This window comes from Podarcis filfolensis (assembly GCF_964270895.1).
Source record: "Podarcis filfolensis genome assembly, chromosome: 6".
In the NCBI taxonomy this organism is placed as follows: domain Eukaryota; kingdom Metazoa; phylum Chordata; class Lepidosauria; order Squamata; family Lacertidae; genus Podarcis; species Podarcis filfolensis.
This window is the reverse complement of record NC_139609.1, coordinates 65,504,798-65,519,626: the sequence shown is the minus strand read 5'-3', so window position 1 is coordinate 65,519,626 and position 14,829 is coordinate 65,504,798. Positions and strand designations below refer to the sequence as shown.

At 44.3% G+C, this 14,829-nt stretch overlaps 1 protein-coding gene across 1 annotated transcript; it reads right to left on the bottom strand.

Moving 5' to 3' along the window:
- Positions 1 to 8,753: 8,753 nt before the first annotated feature.
- On the bottom strand, positions 8,754 to 14,766 carry OLFML3 (olfactomedin like 3). The gene is made up of 3 exons (XM_083617532.1): positions 14,518 to 14,766; positions 12,965 to 13,250; positions 8,754 to 10,238 (listed from the first exon to the last, which is right to left on the bottom strand). Exons 1-3 carry the CDS (start codon positions 14,743 to 14,745, stop codon positions 9,454 to 9,456), a joined length of 1,299 nt encoding a protein of 432 aa, XP_083473658.1. The 5' UTR covers positions 14,746 to 14,766; the 3' UTR covers positions 8,754 to 9,453.
- Between the last annotated feature and the right edge of the window lie 63 nt (positions 14,767 to 14,829).

Sequence of the window (14,829 nt, the reverse complement as noted above, 5' to 3'; positions counted from 1 at the left end):
GATGTGTGCATATACACACACACACACACAGAGAGAGAGAGAGAGAGAGAGAGAGAGAGAGAGAGAGAGAGAGAGAGAGAGGTATTACTCAAAACACTCTTAAGATGGAACTGGACTTTCCTCTGGTTAATACCAAGATTCCAAAATGGTGGATGGAACAGGATATTCCTGGTAACCAGCCACACTCAACCTATTCAGCGGATTAAGGTGGGGCTGCCACCTAGGAAAACTTCCTCCACATCCAGGACAGCCACTGCATCTCTTCCCTGTGTCTGGCAATGTGGTAGGTGAAGGGAGAAAGAGATCTGCTCAGTTTGTAGCCTTAAAATAATTCATAGGAACTCAACAGCAACAGTATCATTCATGCATTCATTCATCTTCCCATTATAGCCCACACTTCCTCCCTTGTACGAAGGTGAATTTTACATTCATTATCTGCTCACTCTTGCATCTGGCTCTGCTCACGCCTGGATTGCGGCCCTTGGGAAGTTGCCCAGAACAGAATGTGGCCTTGAGGCCAAAAAGGAGGGTTCACCACCGCAATTTAAAGGAACAGCAGATCACAAAGCCTACAGAGGAAATGAAACACCCTGATTATCCTGGTCAAGCCCTTCACCCATGAAGAGGGGTCTGGAGTCCTTCCTGGATGTAAACATGAATGACATGGAAGTATGCCTTTGTGCCCTGTTGGTGCACCACTATACTTCCCTGGCAGTTACCAAATGCTGAAAGAAGCCACCACCCATGTTTCTGTCACATCAGTCAGTAGCAAAGGGTGCAAGCACAACCCATGGCCTTTTATTGTAGCAATAAAGTCTTGTGCATTTTGCTTACTCATGGGCTCATCAGGTTGAGCTTCAGAAAATGCTGAGGAGCAGGAGGAGGGAGGGACAGCAACCAGGCCATTCAAACCATTGCTTCCTGTGTTGTCCGTCTGCTGCTCTTCCAGAGTGAGCAGGAGTTGGGGGGGGGGAGAGCAAAGATGCAGATAATTGCTTACTTGTGCACATTTATTCCTTTAAAATAGCATGCAAATTTTAAATTGCCCAGTGCATGTCTATTTGATGGGACTGCGTGCGAGCGCCTAGTTTGAGGAGCAAATGGCTCTCTCCTGCTGCTGACTTCTGTAGGTCCAGTTAATTTAAATGTTAATATCACGTGATTAGTTCCCCTGCTGCGTGTTAAGATATTCATGAGAAAGATCTAAATAGGTTGCAATTCCCTCCCCAATCACACCCACCCTCCCTCACCCACTCATGCCTTTGATTGCTTAGCTAGGATTGCTGGATGAAAGTGTGAGCAATTTACTAAGCAAAGACTTCTTTGGAAGTCACTGGCAGCACAGCTCTTTTCTTCCCTGTCCCATCCCCACCCACCCTATTTCACACTTCTGCAGCAATGCCCACAGACAGCCATTTATGATTTATATGGCTTTGAAGACTACAAGGGAAATGTTTCAAAAACAGGATGCTAGCAACCCAAGGCGATCCTTCAGAGCCAGACCTGAGCCTGAGTACACAAGACTGGCTAGGGTTGCCATCATTCAAAAAGTAAAATTCCTGACACCTTCAAAGTTGTTGTTGATATTTTTTTTAGGGAACCACCCAAATTGTTGAAATCAGGGAGGGGGCCAGGCCCCCTCAAAATTCCGTGGCTGCCGTGTGCATGTGTCGTGCTGATGTTTGGAAAGTGATGGGGAAATGCACTGAAAAGTATGAGATGAACAAACAATTAATGGGAAGATGTGTTAACAAATCAGGATGCAAGCTAACCAGAATGAATGCAGGATAAATGCTCATTGTTATATAACCACCCAGAAAACAATTGGAATGATTGTTGAACAAAGACTAGGCATGGTCTAACCACTACATAAGCTTTGTGCAAGCAAATCAGGAAAAAATACTGAATAAACCAGTCAACTGGAGGAGCCCTGTGTGCAGACAGTATTATTACTACTTTCTACAGTGACATTGTTTGGCAACTTCCAGAAGGGTGGCCATGTACCCTTTCCCTCTGAAGCTATTCCTTTACATTTCCTCCACTGCTCTGATATATATATATATATATGCTTCAGGATTACATTTCAAGCATTCGATGGAGTAGACTGCATTCACAAAAGCTAATGTCACAAAAAGCTAATGTTGGTCTTTTAAGGTGCCGCAGGGATTCCTGTTATTTTCCAGCAAAGCTATGGGAAATATTAGTATAAATGAACTATAAGTTGTTCATGTCACATATGGTTATATATTTATTTTTTAAATGTATACCCTACTCTCCGAGGAACACAAGCCGGCGAAAAAGTCACAGTCCCAAAACAATATTTCAAATTAAAACAGCCCCCATGTTAATCCCAACCATGAAAGCCACAAGAAGAAACAGCATAGTAATAATTCTAATGCAGCTCAGCACCAGACAGAAAAACAGACTTTTTTTTTAAGCCACCTCTTTACCAGCTGCCTAGAACCATAAAGTGATTGAGCATGGTGCACCTTGCTTGGCAAGATATCTGCAGGTGGGCAGTAATTCAGAAAATACCCTAATCCTGGTTGTGTGATGAGATGAAGAGAACTGGAACGAGGTCAGGGATGCTGATTGGAGCATGCAAGAAGGAACACATAGAAGAAGGCAGCCCTTGGGCTATCCAGGACTGAAGCCATTAAGACTACTAGCCATGCCTGATTGATGGTTTATGCTTCCAATAATGCCATTACTCCAAGAATTAAAAGATAGAAGTAATCAAACTCCTAAAGTCATCAGCCACAAGAGGTCACTGTAGACATGTTTAAGAAGTCCAGTCAATATGTGCTACACTTATGGCAGCTTGCTAAATTCTGAACTTTAAGGGGAAACTTTTCATTGCGACAGGCTTTATCACAGTTCAAGGACACATTCCATACAGGCAAAAAACATTCAAGGAAGGTGCTAAGGATGGCCAAAGATGGGTGTGATTTGGAGATAGTCCCAAGGGCGAGACAGAGAGGCTTTGAGGGCTACATTTGACCCCTGGAGCTAAGGCTCTCCAGACCATCTGATTAAAATCTGCCATAACCGAATTATGGTGAATCTATGCTGCTTCGTGTCCCATTTTCTTTTTTCCTCGTTAATTCCATCTCCCCTTGCCCCGCATTGCAAAGTCATGCCCTAGTTGCTTGTGTCAGTATTCCTGCATGTAGGGAGCTCAATTAGCAATTTCCAACTACATGGAGGGTGCCAGCAGTAGACCAATTATTTCCATCATAATGGGTCACAAGAACCTTAGAGTGTGGGTGCCAACGCCTCAGAAGTGGCAGTGCAGCACACAGTGCTAATGAACGGGTGACTTCTGCTGGGAACTGACAGACGAAAAGAAACACCAGCCTTTTTTCTTTTTCTGTCTATCCATATTAAAAGCATTTTGAACCACTGCATTAACCACCAGCTCATCACTGAAGAGAACAACCCCACAAACAGCAGCCTTTTCCTGGCCAAGCAGAAGGTAACTTGCTAAAAAATTCATTTGAAGGAATAGAGCTTTGCAGCAGTTCTAATAAGCAGGCTGGATTAAACTGCAGAGCAATGAGTCTGGATCCCTGACTGGGAGCGAAACCAGCTCTTTTATCTGAACATTTTCTCCCCTGGTCGACAAAATGCTGAGCTCAGCAGTTAAGAAGCTGCAAGGTTGGGGAGGGAGGTGGTAGATGTAGCTCTCCTTTCCCTCTGTGCCTCAAGACTGGAAGCGCAGAAATTATTTGGCCTCAGGCCACTTGCCAGCATCTGTTTACAACATGACAAAAGCCCTTGACAATGCTGTCAAAGAGCAAACTTTAGCCTCGAAGGACACAGCCCCAAGAGAAACAGAGAAGTGTGTTTGTTCCTATTAAAAGAAAGCTAAGTAAGATTGCAGCCTGGAAACCATGCCTGTCTCTTTAAAGTCCTACCAGCTACAATTCCCTGCCCATTTAACAAACGTCACTTCCTAGGATTATTTAAGGTGAGTGCTTTAAATGTGCACTAAATGTATGGTGTAGATGTATGGCATAGGTTGCCATACATCCGGACCTAGCCAGGATTCGGCCATTGTAAAGAAGCGTCTGGGCAGGAAACCCTGCAGTGTGGATCTTGGCCAATTTCCTTTTGAAAAGCTCAACAGCTTTGGGCAAAAATCTCAACAACTTTTGTGTCCAGATTTTCACTTTTTGAAATATGGCAACTCTAGCATAGAAACATTTGCCAGGTTGGAAAATATAACAGGTAGTGGAAGGTGGGAGAGAGTGTTTTTTGTTTTACCTACAAGCAGCACCAGTGGCCTATTTTCCCCTAGATGGGAGTTCCTGGACCACTTATACTCAGGGTCTTAGAATCCCAAAGAAGGAATGGTCATTATCATCCTGCTCTCCAAGCTTCAAACCCACAACAATCTCCCACCAGGCCCCAGAGTCTGGGATGCACATAAACCCTGGTCATCCTTTTTTACTGAATATTTGTGATTATTTTGTGCTCTTTATGCTATTGAGGTAGCCACATGCAATCCTGCCTTCAATGCTTTATGCACTTGAAAAAGGTTTGGGCGGTCACACTGCTTCACTTCCAGTCAGTGCATATCCCATAACTTCCTGCAGACTTTATATACCACAAATGTTCTGGTTTATTTTTGTCCTGCTTTTGTTGTGTTATCGCCCCTCCAGACAGCAATAATGTGCTGCTCGATGAACAAAGCAAAGCAAAATAAGTCCACCACTAATGCACTATTATTCGTGTTAATAACATATTGCAAAAGACATCCACAATAAGACATTAGTCTGGAGGGGGCCTGGGGCACACCAAGAGAGTAATCCACACTATGTCTCCACACTTGCTGGGAATTTCTTGAAGCCAAGCAATTCTCCAGCCAAGCTGTTGCATAAATCTCTCTCCCCTCTTCTTCCCTGCCTATGTATTTGCAATCAGACCTTAAACTTGGAGAAACTGAAGATGCAGCCAGCCAAGAAACTGTGGAAAAGGTCCCATTGGAACTTCTGCCTAAAGTTTGCAAAATGCTTTTTCTGAAGTTCAACTGGTTCTTCTACCTTGCTAGCCCATCTCCACCCCCCACCCATCACCTTTTCTTTGGCTAACTTGCCTTTTTTGTTTTATTGGAGTATTTTTTGTGGTTTGTTTATTTTCTTCCATTCTTCCACCATGGAACCCAAGGCAGTGTGCATGTGGTTCCTAGGCAGTCTAGGACTGTGCCTCTTTGGTAGAGCATATGCTTTGCATGAAAAATGTCCCTGGTTCAATCCCCAGTGTCTCCAAGTAGCAGAGGCATAGCACGGGGGGGGTGCCTTGGCCCCAGGTGAAATTTTGAGAGGGGGCACAAAGAGGCCCCCACAGCAGGCTCCTTCATTGGAGTCTGGCTCTGTGCTAGAAGTTGTGCCATGACTGTGGCACTTGTGCCTGGCACAGCTCCACTTCTGACCCAACAGCAGAGAGCAGCCCTTCTTGGTCGTGGCAAGGCATGCCCGGCTGCAGCAGCTCTGTCATTGGGTCAGGTGTGACCCGGTGGTGGAGAACAGGAGAGTTGGCTGCAAGGCACCTTGCGACCAGCTGCAGTAACTCTGCGGCCGGGTCACATCTGACCCGGCAGCAGAGAGCATCCCACCTCGGCCAAGGCGAGGTATGCTCAGGCGCAACAGCTCCACCTCCATTGCCAGGTGAGGCCTGGCCCAGCAGCAGAGAGCAGGGGGAGAGGGAGCGACAAAGCTGCCACCTGCTCTTCTCGGCTGTGCCCCAGCCATAGCAACTCCGCTGCCGGGTCTGCTGCCCCTTTCCTACCCTGAACTGTGGCGTGTGGGAGGGCGGCCTCTGGGCCCTGCTTCCCTTGGGGTCGTGCCCCAGGCAGCGCGGGCATACGCTCCGCCGCTGCCAGGTAGACATAGCCCATCTGGAAATCTGGAGAGCTGCTACACATCAGTGTAAACAATACTGAATTAGACAAACCAATGACTCTGTTCCTACTGTATGTCCCTCCCATCCAGGTACTGACTCCAGCCTGCTTAGTTTCAGCAAGGTAGGACCCTCACAGTCCATATCATACACAATTTTTCCATTCTGGGGTCTGCGGTTTTGTTTTTATGCTGTACCTCATCCTGGTATATGTACAGATGACGAGCAGGTTAGAAATATTTTCAAGAAAAAAAAATATGGCATAAATCCTATTCAGTTCAGGAATCCCTACATGCGATTTAATCCTTTTATGGTTTGGTTTGCAGTAATTTTCCAAAACTGACCTCTGCTTTTCTAACTCTTGTTAGCCTGATGGGTGCAAGGCCTACTCAACCCACAGTTTGGAACCTAAGAGTTTGGCTGTTTTGCCTTCCTGGGAGGATGAGCCATCTATTAGGCAAGCAGAAGTAGTCAAGCTGGCAGGAGATTCTCTCCCATTTGTGGTTGCATTTTTAAGACAATGGAATGATTCAAGCCAGGACTTGGCAGATGTGAGCGAGTGTTTGAAAAAAAAAAAATCTTGCTGAAGAGAGGGGGCTGAGCCCTACAGCTATTTCCCTTCCTCCCAGCATGGAAGGGAAATACAGTCTAAGAAGAAGGTTGAAAGAAAACTTCTGTATATTCTGAAAGACCTGATGCAAACAACATGTCAATAAGCTGAGGCAGAAGAGTAATTCTTGGTGGCTACAAACAATCATTTGCCTACCATGCAACATACCATGGTGTGCTTTTGACTATAGGTAATGCTGACCGTCTGTAGCAAATGGCCACATGGTGAGGAAAATGTTAACACATTTCCTTCAAGTGCAGATGTGTCATAAAATCCCTCCTCCCAATGGTCAATTGTATGAACACTGTACTTAAGAACCAAACCAGATGTGGCATGGGCAATCCGTGCTTTGGATTTTGTGTAGTTTTCTTTTACTAATTTGCAGTCTGATATGGCTACATTGAAGATCATGGAAGAAAGAAAAAAGTTAACTACAATTTCCAGAATTCTTTGGGGAGGCATCATGTGGTTTAAATGTATGGTGCGCACACAGCCATAGTCAGTGTCCACAGGATGGGCAAGCTGGAGCACTCAACAAGGCCTCAGCCAACAGCCAATAGCATCCAGCGGTCACATGAAGTCCATTCAGGTTAGAGGCCAGACACCTTGCTTTCAACCTGGATTCGCCCCAGGTGAAGTGGAAGCAAGCCCGGTGAGAACTCTGGAACGCCCTCTTACCCTCACCCCCACATCCTCCACTCTGTCTAGGCCAGGGGTGTCCAAACCTTTTTCAAAGAGGGCCAGATTTGATGAAGTGAACATGCATGAGGGCCGACCAACATTGTTGACCTTTTTTTTAGGATTGAAGTTGTGAGCTTTTTTAAGGAGTTAACCCCAGACCCCAGAGTTATTGAGCTTTTTTTTTAGGATTTTAACCCAGAAAAATAAACGGACTTTAGACATGCCTTGCCTAAGCCATGGCTGTCAACTTTTCCCTTTTCTTGTGAGGAATCCTATTCAGAATAAGGGACACAATCAGTGTTAGGTATAATTGTTGAATTGCACACTGACATGGATAATGCCTGCATGTGTAATGCTGAAGGGTTTAACATTGGAAAATTCCCTTGTGGTATACTAAAGCTAAAAAAGAGCTTTCTGAGTTTCTAGCTGGGTCGATGTTCTTTCCTCTTTCACGTGAGTGTTCAACCTTAGGTCACATGATTAAGGTATTCAATTGCAAATTTTGAAGGGAGTTGCCTTTGTCTTTTGTTCCCAGGCACGGTGAGAGAAAGATGTGCTAATAATGCCTCTCCAGGAGAAACAGCCTCAGGCTGGAATTTAGGCTGTACGTGAAGAGAGAGAGAAAACATGGAAGCTAGGTCTGTTTCGAGTTATATAATATTTCAGAGAAGATGTGGAGCCTACACTATGTCTTATGGAGCTATTTGGATGTATCATTGATTTGTTCTTGTACCAGTTATGAAGTTCTTGTTAGTAAAGCTTTGAATCATGTTTACGGGCCTGGACCATTTTTATTCCCAAAGGAGTCAGCATTTATGCATCCAATTGCTTCAGGCAGCGCAATATTAATATCTGCAGTAATCACACCCTACAAGAGAGTTTTAAGAGGTTTCCTTGTTAAAGGACATATGGAAACCACATAACTAGCATTAGGGACACGTGGCTTAAAACACATTTTCTCAATACTTATCAGAGCTGGTTTGTGGGGAAATGCATCAGAATGCAGTATTTCAGAAGAAATGACAGGATAGATGTGGATTGTGGCAAATGTTGGAGATGTAGTGCTTCCCATATGAGTGGTGGGAGCTTAGTAGATGCAAAAGTAAATGGGAGTGTGTACACAGCTCAGTTAACAAAGAAAGAACCCAGAGGCAATGGCATGAGAACAGAGCCAGAATTAGACAAATCCAGCAATTAGTAAGAAACTGTAATACAAATGGAAAAGGAGGACAACCTGAAACATGACCAAAGGCTCCGAGTGCAATCAATTCTCATTGACTTTTGGAGGGAACAGAACAGCTAGATAGGAAAGCTGGGAATTGGAAGAAAGCTGACTTTGTTTTTGTTGTGAGAGATTTCAGGCAAGCCAGTCTCAGTAGCTTTCATGAGCGGCTTTCTGTTTAGACTAATCTTTAACAAAGCACTAACTTTCCGGCCAATAACAAGAACCACCACCTCAGAAGGGGGCCACAAATCAGAGAGATCTCAATATGAAGGCTGGGCCAGAGCAGCTCCCTCTAGTATTTTCAGCGGCATATGAACAAAACAAAACTAAAACCGATACAGACATATTCTGATTTATAGAAAGGAGATTTAAATAGAACAACAGAAATAATAAGGTACAACAAGCAAGCAGGAAACTGCCACCTGGACTGTCCAATTAAAGCTTCTGGAGGGCAAAGGAAAGCGAGAAGAAAAATACGTTTTACATTCTTGTTAAATTAACCAAACCCTATGGGATTATTATTATTATTATTACTGCAGTGCCTGGCCTTAGAGTTATCATGAGTGCCTGCTCACTGCCTCATTTGGGCAGGCAGTTTAAGATCCTTCTGGGCTGTCATTCTGAAAAGGGAGGCGTCTATGAAATAGCAGGGCTGCCGGGGTGATGCCAATTTGATTTCTAAGGCAGCATGGAAATGTAGAGGGGGGTTCCCCTGCTTCAAAAATAGAGCTGATTAACTCTATTCCCCAGTACTTTTTTATGTTTTCAAGCATAAGCCCCCCCCTAAATATAATAATAATCCAATTTTAAGTGAGCTGGGGAAAAAGAAAGAAATGGCGAGTCCTCCCCTCCTCAAATGGAGGCAATTTCTGCATTAAAAATGTTTCATGTATCAGGAAGTCCAGTCTACCCCATGCTTGCTGGTTTTCTAAGGAGCTGAACATGCTATGTGCATGAGTAGGCAGCTGAGTCGTATCTGCAGGGAGGCAATGGAGCATGTTTCTGATGCGCTGTCCACCAGAGCTCTAGGCCTTTCTCAGACTTCGGTCTTCTTCTTCATCTCCATGCGGTAAATAAGCTGATAGCCATCATCCCAAGCATAGATCTGCCTCTCTTTGGGGTTGTACTTCATGCTGGAGTGAGAGCCGTACCGCTTGGGGAAGTAGACTAGGGGAGCATCTTCATTTGCCATTGAGCCACTGACATCAAAGACACACTGGATACGAGACCGGCTGGGCAGTCGCGTGTTGTACACCACATAGAGCGCACCACAGATGACAAAAGCGCTCTCTGCATTCTCCCGGGGACATGGTGTGTCCCACATTTGCTCAATGTCCAGGGTTGCAGGGTCTAGCTTGGCCAATTCAATGTTTCTTTCATTCTCTTGTGTGGCATAAATAGCCCAGATCCCTTCCTCGTCAGCCACCAGATCAATGTAGTTATAGGATGAAAGACCAAAGACAGGGATCTGCTCCTCGGCAGGGAAAACTGAACTATCCACAATAGTCTTGTTGGCCAAGCTAAACTTGATGACCTGGAAAGTGCCATGTCTTCGGATATAATAAAGATGGCCCCCATATACCAAGTGTCCAGTGCCAACCCATGGATAGGGTAGCTTGATGCGTGCAGCCTTTCGTGTAGCAGAGAAGAGCGTGAACTCTCTCGTTCTGGGGAAGACATACACGGTGTCGTTGCTAGTGCCATCAAACACATAGATCTTCTCTGAATTCCCCACTGGGTCTTTGGTCCAGAGTCCAGCAGTGCTGCCAAACCGCTTTAGGATTTTCATGGCTTTCACCTGGGACACTGTGTCACTGCAATCTATAAAGAATGGTCATAGGATAGTTACAGTGTGCTTTGCTCTCATTCTCAAATCTATAGCACAAAACTGCAAAGGAATCGATAAAAGCAGTGTACAGACATGTGAGCAAATCACAAATTCCAGAATATCTGTCCTATTCAGAACCTGATGCCTTAATTCCTACTGCTCCCACCCCTTGCTAAATCTGAGACTGATTTAAAATTGCATTTCCATTCATTCGGTTGTATTGTGAAGAAGGTTGATGCCTGAAAAAGCAGTGTGTGCATAAAATACAAACATACACACATAAAATATATACCACCTCTTTGTGAGCTTCCTGCAGACATCTGGTTGACAAATAGTACTAGATAAGACCAAAGACCTGTCTTCAAAGTGTCTCTTGCATTATGAAAATTGCAACTCCTGAAGTGGTAGAGACATTTGTATTCGCATTATATTCACAGAAAGAATTAATCACATGTGGAAGATATTCTCCCAGTCCTGCTAATTCTGCACATTTCTCTGCATGGTCCTCCCTCGTGAAAGGGAACTCAATAGATCTTGCCTCCTATTCCTCCCCCCTCCCCCCTCAAAAAACATGCACCCTTTGGCGGACCATGGGAACTGCCCTCAAAGTCTCAAATCACTGTTGAATTGAGGCTAGACTTGCTTGCTTAAAAAGCAGCCTAAACAAGACTTGGCCTTTTAGTACTAATATAGCAAGCTGTTCCTGATTTATTTCTGGCAAACTGAATTGATTCTCTCTTGCTTTGGCTTCTCTACTACATTGTGCAGCTTAGCTCTAGCAACAAAGATTTCATTACTATCTGTCTTGCAAGTCACTTATTTCAATAGCTGATTCTGCAGCAGAGCATACAGTTTCCATTGGCCGTCTCTTAAAACACTGAAGGTTGGGACTGAGTAGCCTCCTTGACCAGTTCTCCTCAAGGGCTAAACTGCAGGGAGAAGGTGCTTGGAAGTTGGGAGTATATTACATAGCTGTGCAGAGTTTCACAGCTGCTCCTTTCCTGATAAGGGATCATCACTGCATGGATGAATTATAGGTCTATCAATGGCAATCTTCTATGGCAGCAGCATCCATATTCAGAGGTTGCATACTGCTCATTGCCAGATGTTGGAGGAACAAGGATGGCTCACTCTATCTTGCTCTGTTTGCTTGCTTTGCAGATGCAGATAAATACTGCTAGCAATGCATACTTGAACCAAGAACATTTGTTTAGAAATTTATATTTTGTGAGAATTATTTATATACATGTTTTCATGCAGATGATGTGAGGAATCATAGATTAATGCAGAAAGGGGATAGAACAGATATGCAACTGACATGGATGAGAAACTTACAATTAATTCATGTCAGATTTATCTGTACAGTGGTGAGTGCATCTTAGCAGACTTTAATCTGGAACAAAAGGACCAAAAACAACAAAGCACTGCAGCATGAAAACAGTCAAATGTGAGGAGACACTTGAAGAGCTAGCAATGTGGCAAACTGACTTTCTGGAATATGGTGTGATTTGCCTCAAGGGCATACAACAATGGAGTCTGTTCCAGCAGCGGAAGAAATATACTCTCCCAGCTTCCCCGATCACGAGCCCAAATGGAAAAGCCTTTCACAGGGAAGTCAGATTTGTGAGAAGCATTGGAGGAATCGCATGACTCACCAAACATTATGCCTGGGAGAATTGCTCACTTGCAATGGCTGGGATGTGTTTTAGATACCGCAGCTGCAATCTTGCTCACAGTCTGCTTAAATCTGATTGAAGCCAATGGGACTTCAGCAGCCTAACTGTGTACAGGATTCTAACCTGCTATGTCACAAACTTACTTGTTAAAGTACGCTACTCCCTTATTTTATGGGAAGTAGCTGCTGCACATATATTGCAAAAGATCTTCCTTTCTATGTCAGAGATAACACATTGTCCCAAGATTCAATCTGTAATATTTTCCATCCATCCAACCCAACTGCTTAGCCATTGCTATTGAAATTCCTGTGTAGACTGTAGTTGCACCGATGTCACAAATCCCTATTGGACAGTGCCTGTGACATTGCTTAATAATTAATTACCCTGCTCTAGCCTACTCCACTCCCTTCATCATTTGGCGAGCATTAAATGTTCATTTGTTGTTGTTGTTTAAAAAAATATTTAAAGGCTTTGCAATTCTTCACAATGCATATCCACTTCCCTCCCTCCCTCCTGCTGCAGCAATGCCTCCCCATTTTGTTGCCCTCGGGACTCCTTTGCCCAAAAAAGGGCAGGAAAGAAATGCAATAAATAAAGAAAGGTTTGCTAAACAGAAGAGTCATTTTGCGAACAAAGAGACCCCTTCTTCCTTCTCACAGAACTGTGAACAGCCTTCACAAATTTCATGCTGCCATTTTTCATAGGCCTATCAGTTAACCGCTACTATCCAGAGATCGGAGGGTGTGTATGCATTGAAATAGGTGTCCAGCTCTAGACTGCATGTGATCTAGTCCCTTTTTAAAAGTCACATAGCAATATTGGCTGTATTCCTCTCCCAAAAACACAGCTCTCTCCTCTGCAACTAATCACGGATGTTTGTGCCATGGGGACAAAATATAGCACTGATGGTCAATGCTGAGGGACTTGTAGAAGAATCACACAAAGCAAAACAACAACAACCACAACAACCATTGAAGCCTGCCTTGCAGGGTCATCTGGCACGGCCATTAGTATGAGTGCATGCTGTGAGGTTGTCCACTCACCTGTCATTTTGTCATACTTCTCATTCTTGCGCTTCTTGGCATTGGCAACTTGATTCTCCATTAGTTTGTCATCCACCTCCACACAGGGTGGGGCAGGATTTTGAGTTTCAAGGTAGTCCACCTCTCGCTCCAGCCGGTCCACTCGCACTGCAGTGTTTTCCACCTCTGAGCGAAGTGTCTCCCGGTCTTTCTCCACTGACTCCAGCATGGACAAAACCTTGTTCTTGAAATCCCTCAGCTCAGTGGAGTAACGGCTGCTCTGATCATGCCACTGCGTGATCCGCTCCTAAGAGAAGGAGGAAAGAAGATAAGGCACCTGAGGAAGGCCCCCTTGACATGCTAAACTATTATTATTATTACAGATAGGTAGCCGTGTTGGTCTGCCATAGTCAAAACAAAAAAATTTTTTTCCTTCCAGTAGTACCTTAAAGACCAACTAAGTTAGTTCTTGGTATGAGCTTTCGTGTGCATGCACACTTCTTCAGATACACATGTATCTGTAGTGTATCTGAAGTGTATCAGTGTATCTGAAGAAGTGTGCATGCACACGAAAGCTCATACCAAGAACTAACTTAGTTGGTCTTTAAGGTGCTACTGGAAGGAAAAATTTTTTTTATTATTATTAATTATTATTATTATTATTATTAAAATTTATATCCTGTCCTTCATTCGAGGATCACAGGGTGGTTGACAGTATTAAAAAACACAGAATTAACCTACCCACCCTGGGACTCTGGTCGCCATGTAGAGTCCAGGTTACATTTGTCTTGACAGATTGCATGAACATCTAAAATCAAGAATCAGGCTCTCAAAATTGTAAGCTTGGCTTTAAAGTCCTGGCGCGTTAAGATGCCTGTTCATTTTGAGATATTCTCATCTGCCTTTTGGATTCTTAGCCATCCCTATGCTCTCTGCAGTTACATTATCAAGACTTTCTGCAAACACATGCTTGTTCCTAGCGATAAGAAAACGCCATGCCTTTATTTTAGATTTAAAAAGCCTTTGTCTTGACACTTTTATTACCCTATCCTCCCAGTCAGTGAGTGCTCTGCATCCAGCTACCGATGCTCTGGATAGCTGCTGCCGGATTATCAGATGAAGTTAGCTGATAAGCATACAGAGTGCTGTAGAACCACTGAGTTTTGAAACAAAAGATCCAATTATGTTCTAAGGAGCTGCGACATTATGGAATGAGGAGCAAGGCAATGCAATGCCTTGCATTTCCACACAGGGCAGCCCAAGAGTTCCAGATCTACTACCCCAGACTCTCAAAGATCAGACCACCTGCACCTACAGGCAATAACCTTCCTTAATGGTCAACAGATAACGGACAACAGACCATTATAGTTCCTCAATAATAATAATTTTCAAACCTCTGCAGCTCTAGAGGAGCCTCCCTGCCCCTGCCCCAAGTTAGGTGATTGCTGTTCTTCTGTCAAAGTTAGATATTCAAGTAACTGCAGAGCCAGCACCCTTAAATCCAATCTGGAACGCACTTTGCCCTGTGCGCAACATCAGGCCCAGAGGAGACCATTCTGCTCCCATGCTCTCACCTCTAAGACAGCGAGCCTCCTCTCCATGTACTCCATTAACTGATGTTGTTGCCCGTCAACGGCATTGGCCACGATAACCAGCAGAAGCAAGGCATGTTGGGGAGCCATGGTTGCAGTACCTGGTGTCCTGCGCTTTGCCCGCAGTCTGTGCGCTGCAGTCGAGCTCACACCATTGGAATGTTTTGACAGTTTCTCCGTAAAAAAATGGGGGAGGGAGCACAGCCTCATTTGCTGCACTTTATTAAAACCAGATGGCCAGTTCTGGAGGAGAGAGGCCGCTCTATCCCATGAAGAGAACAGCTGTGAGACTTA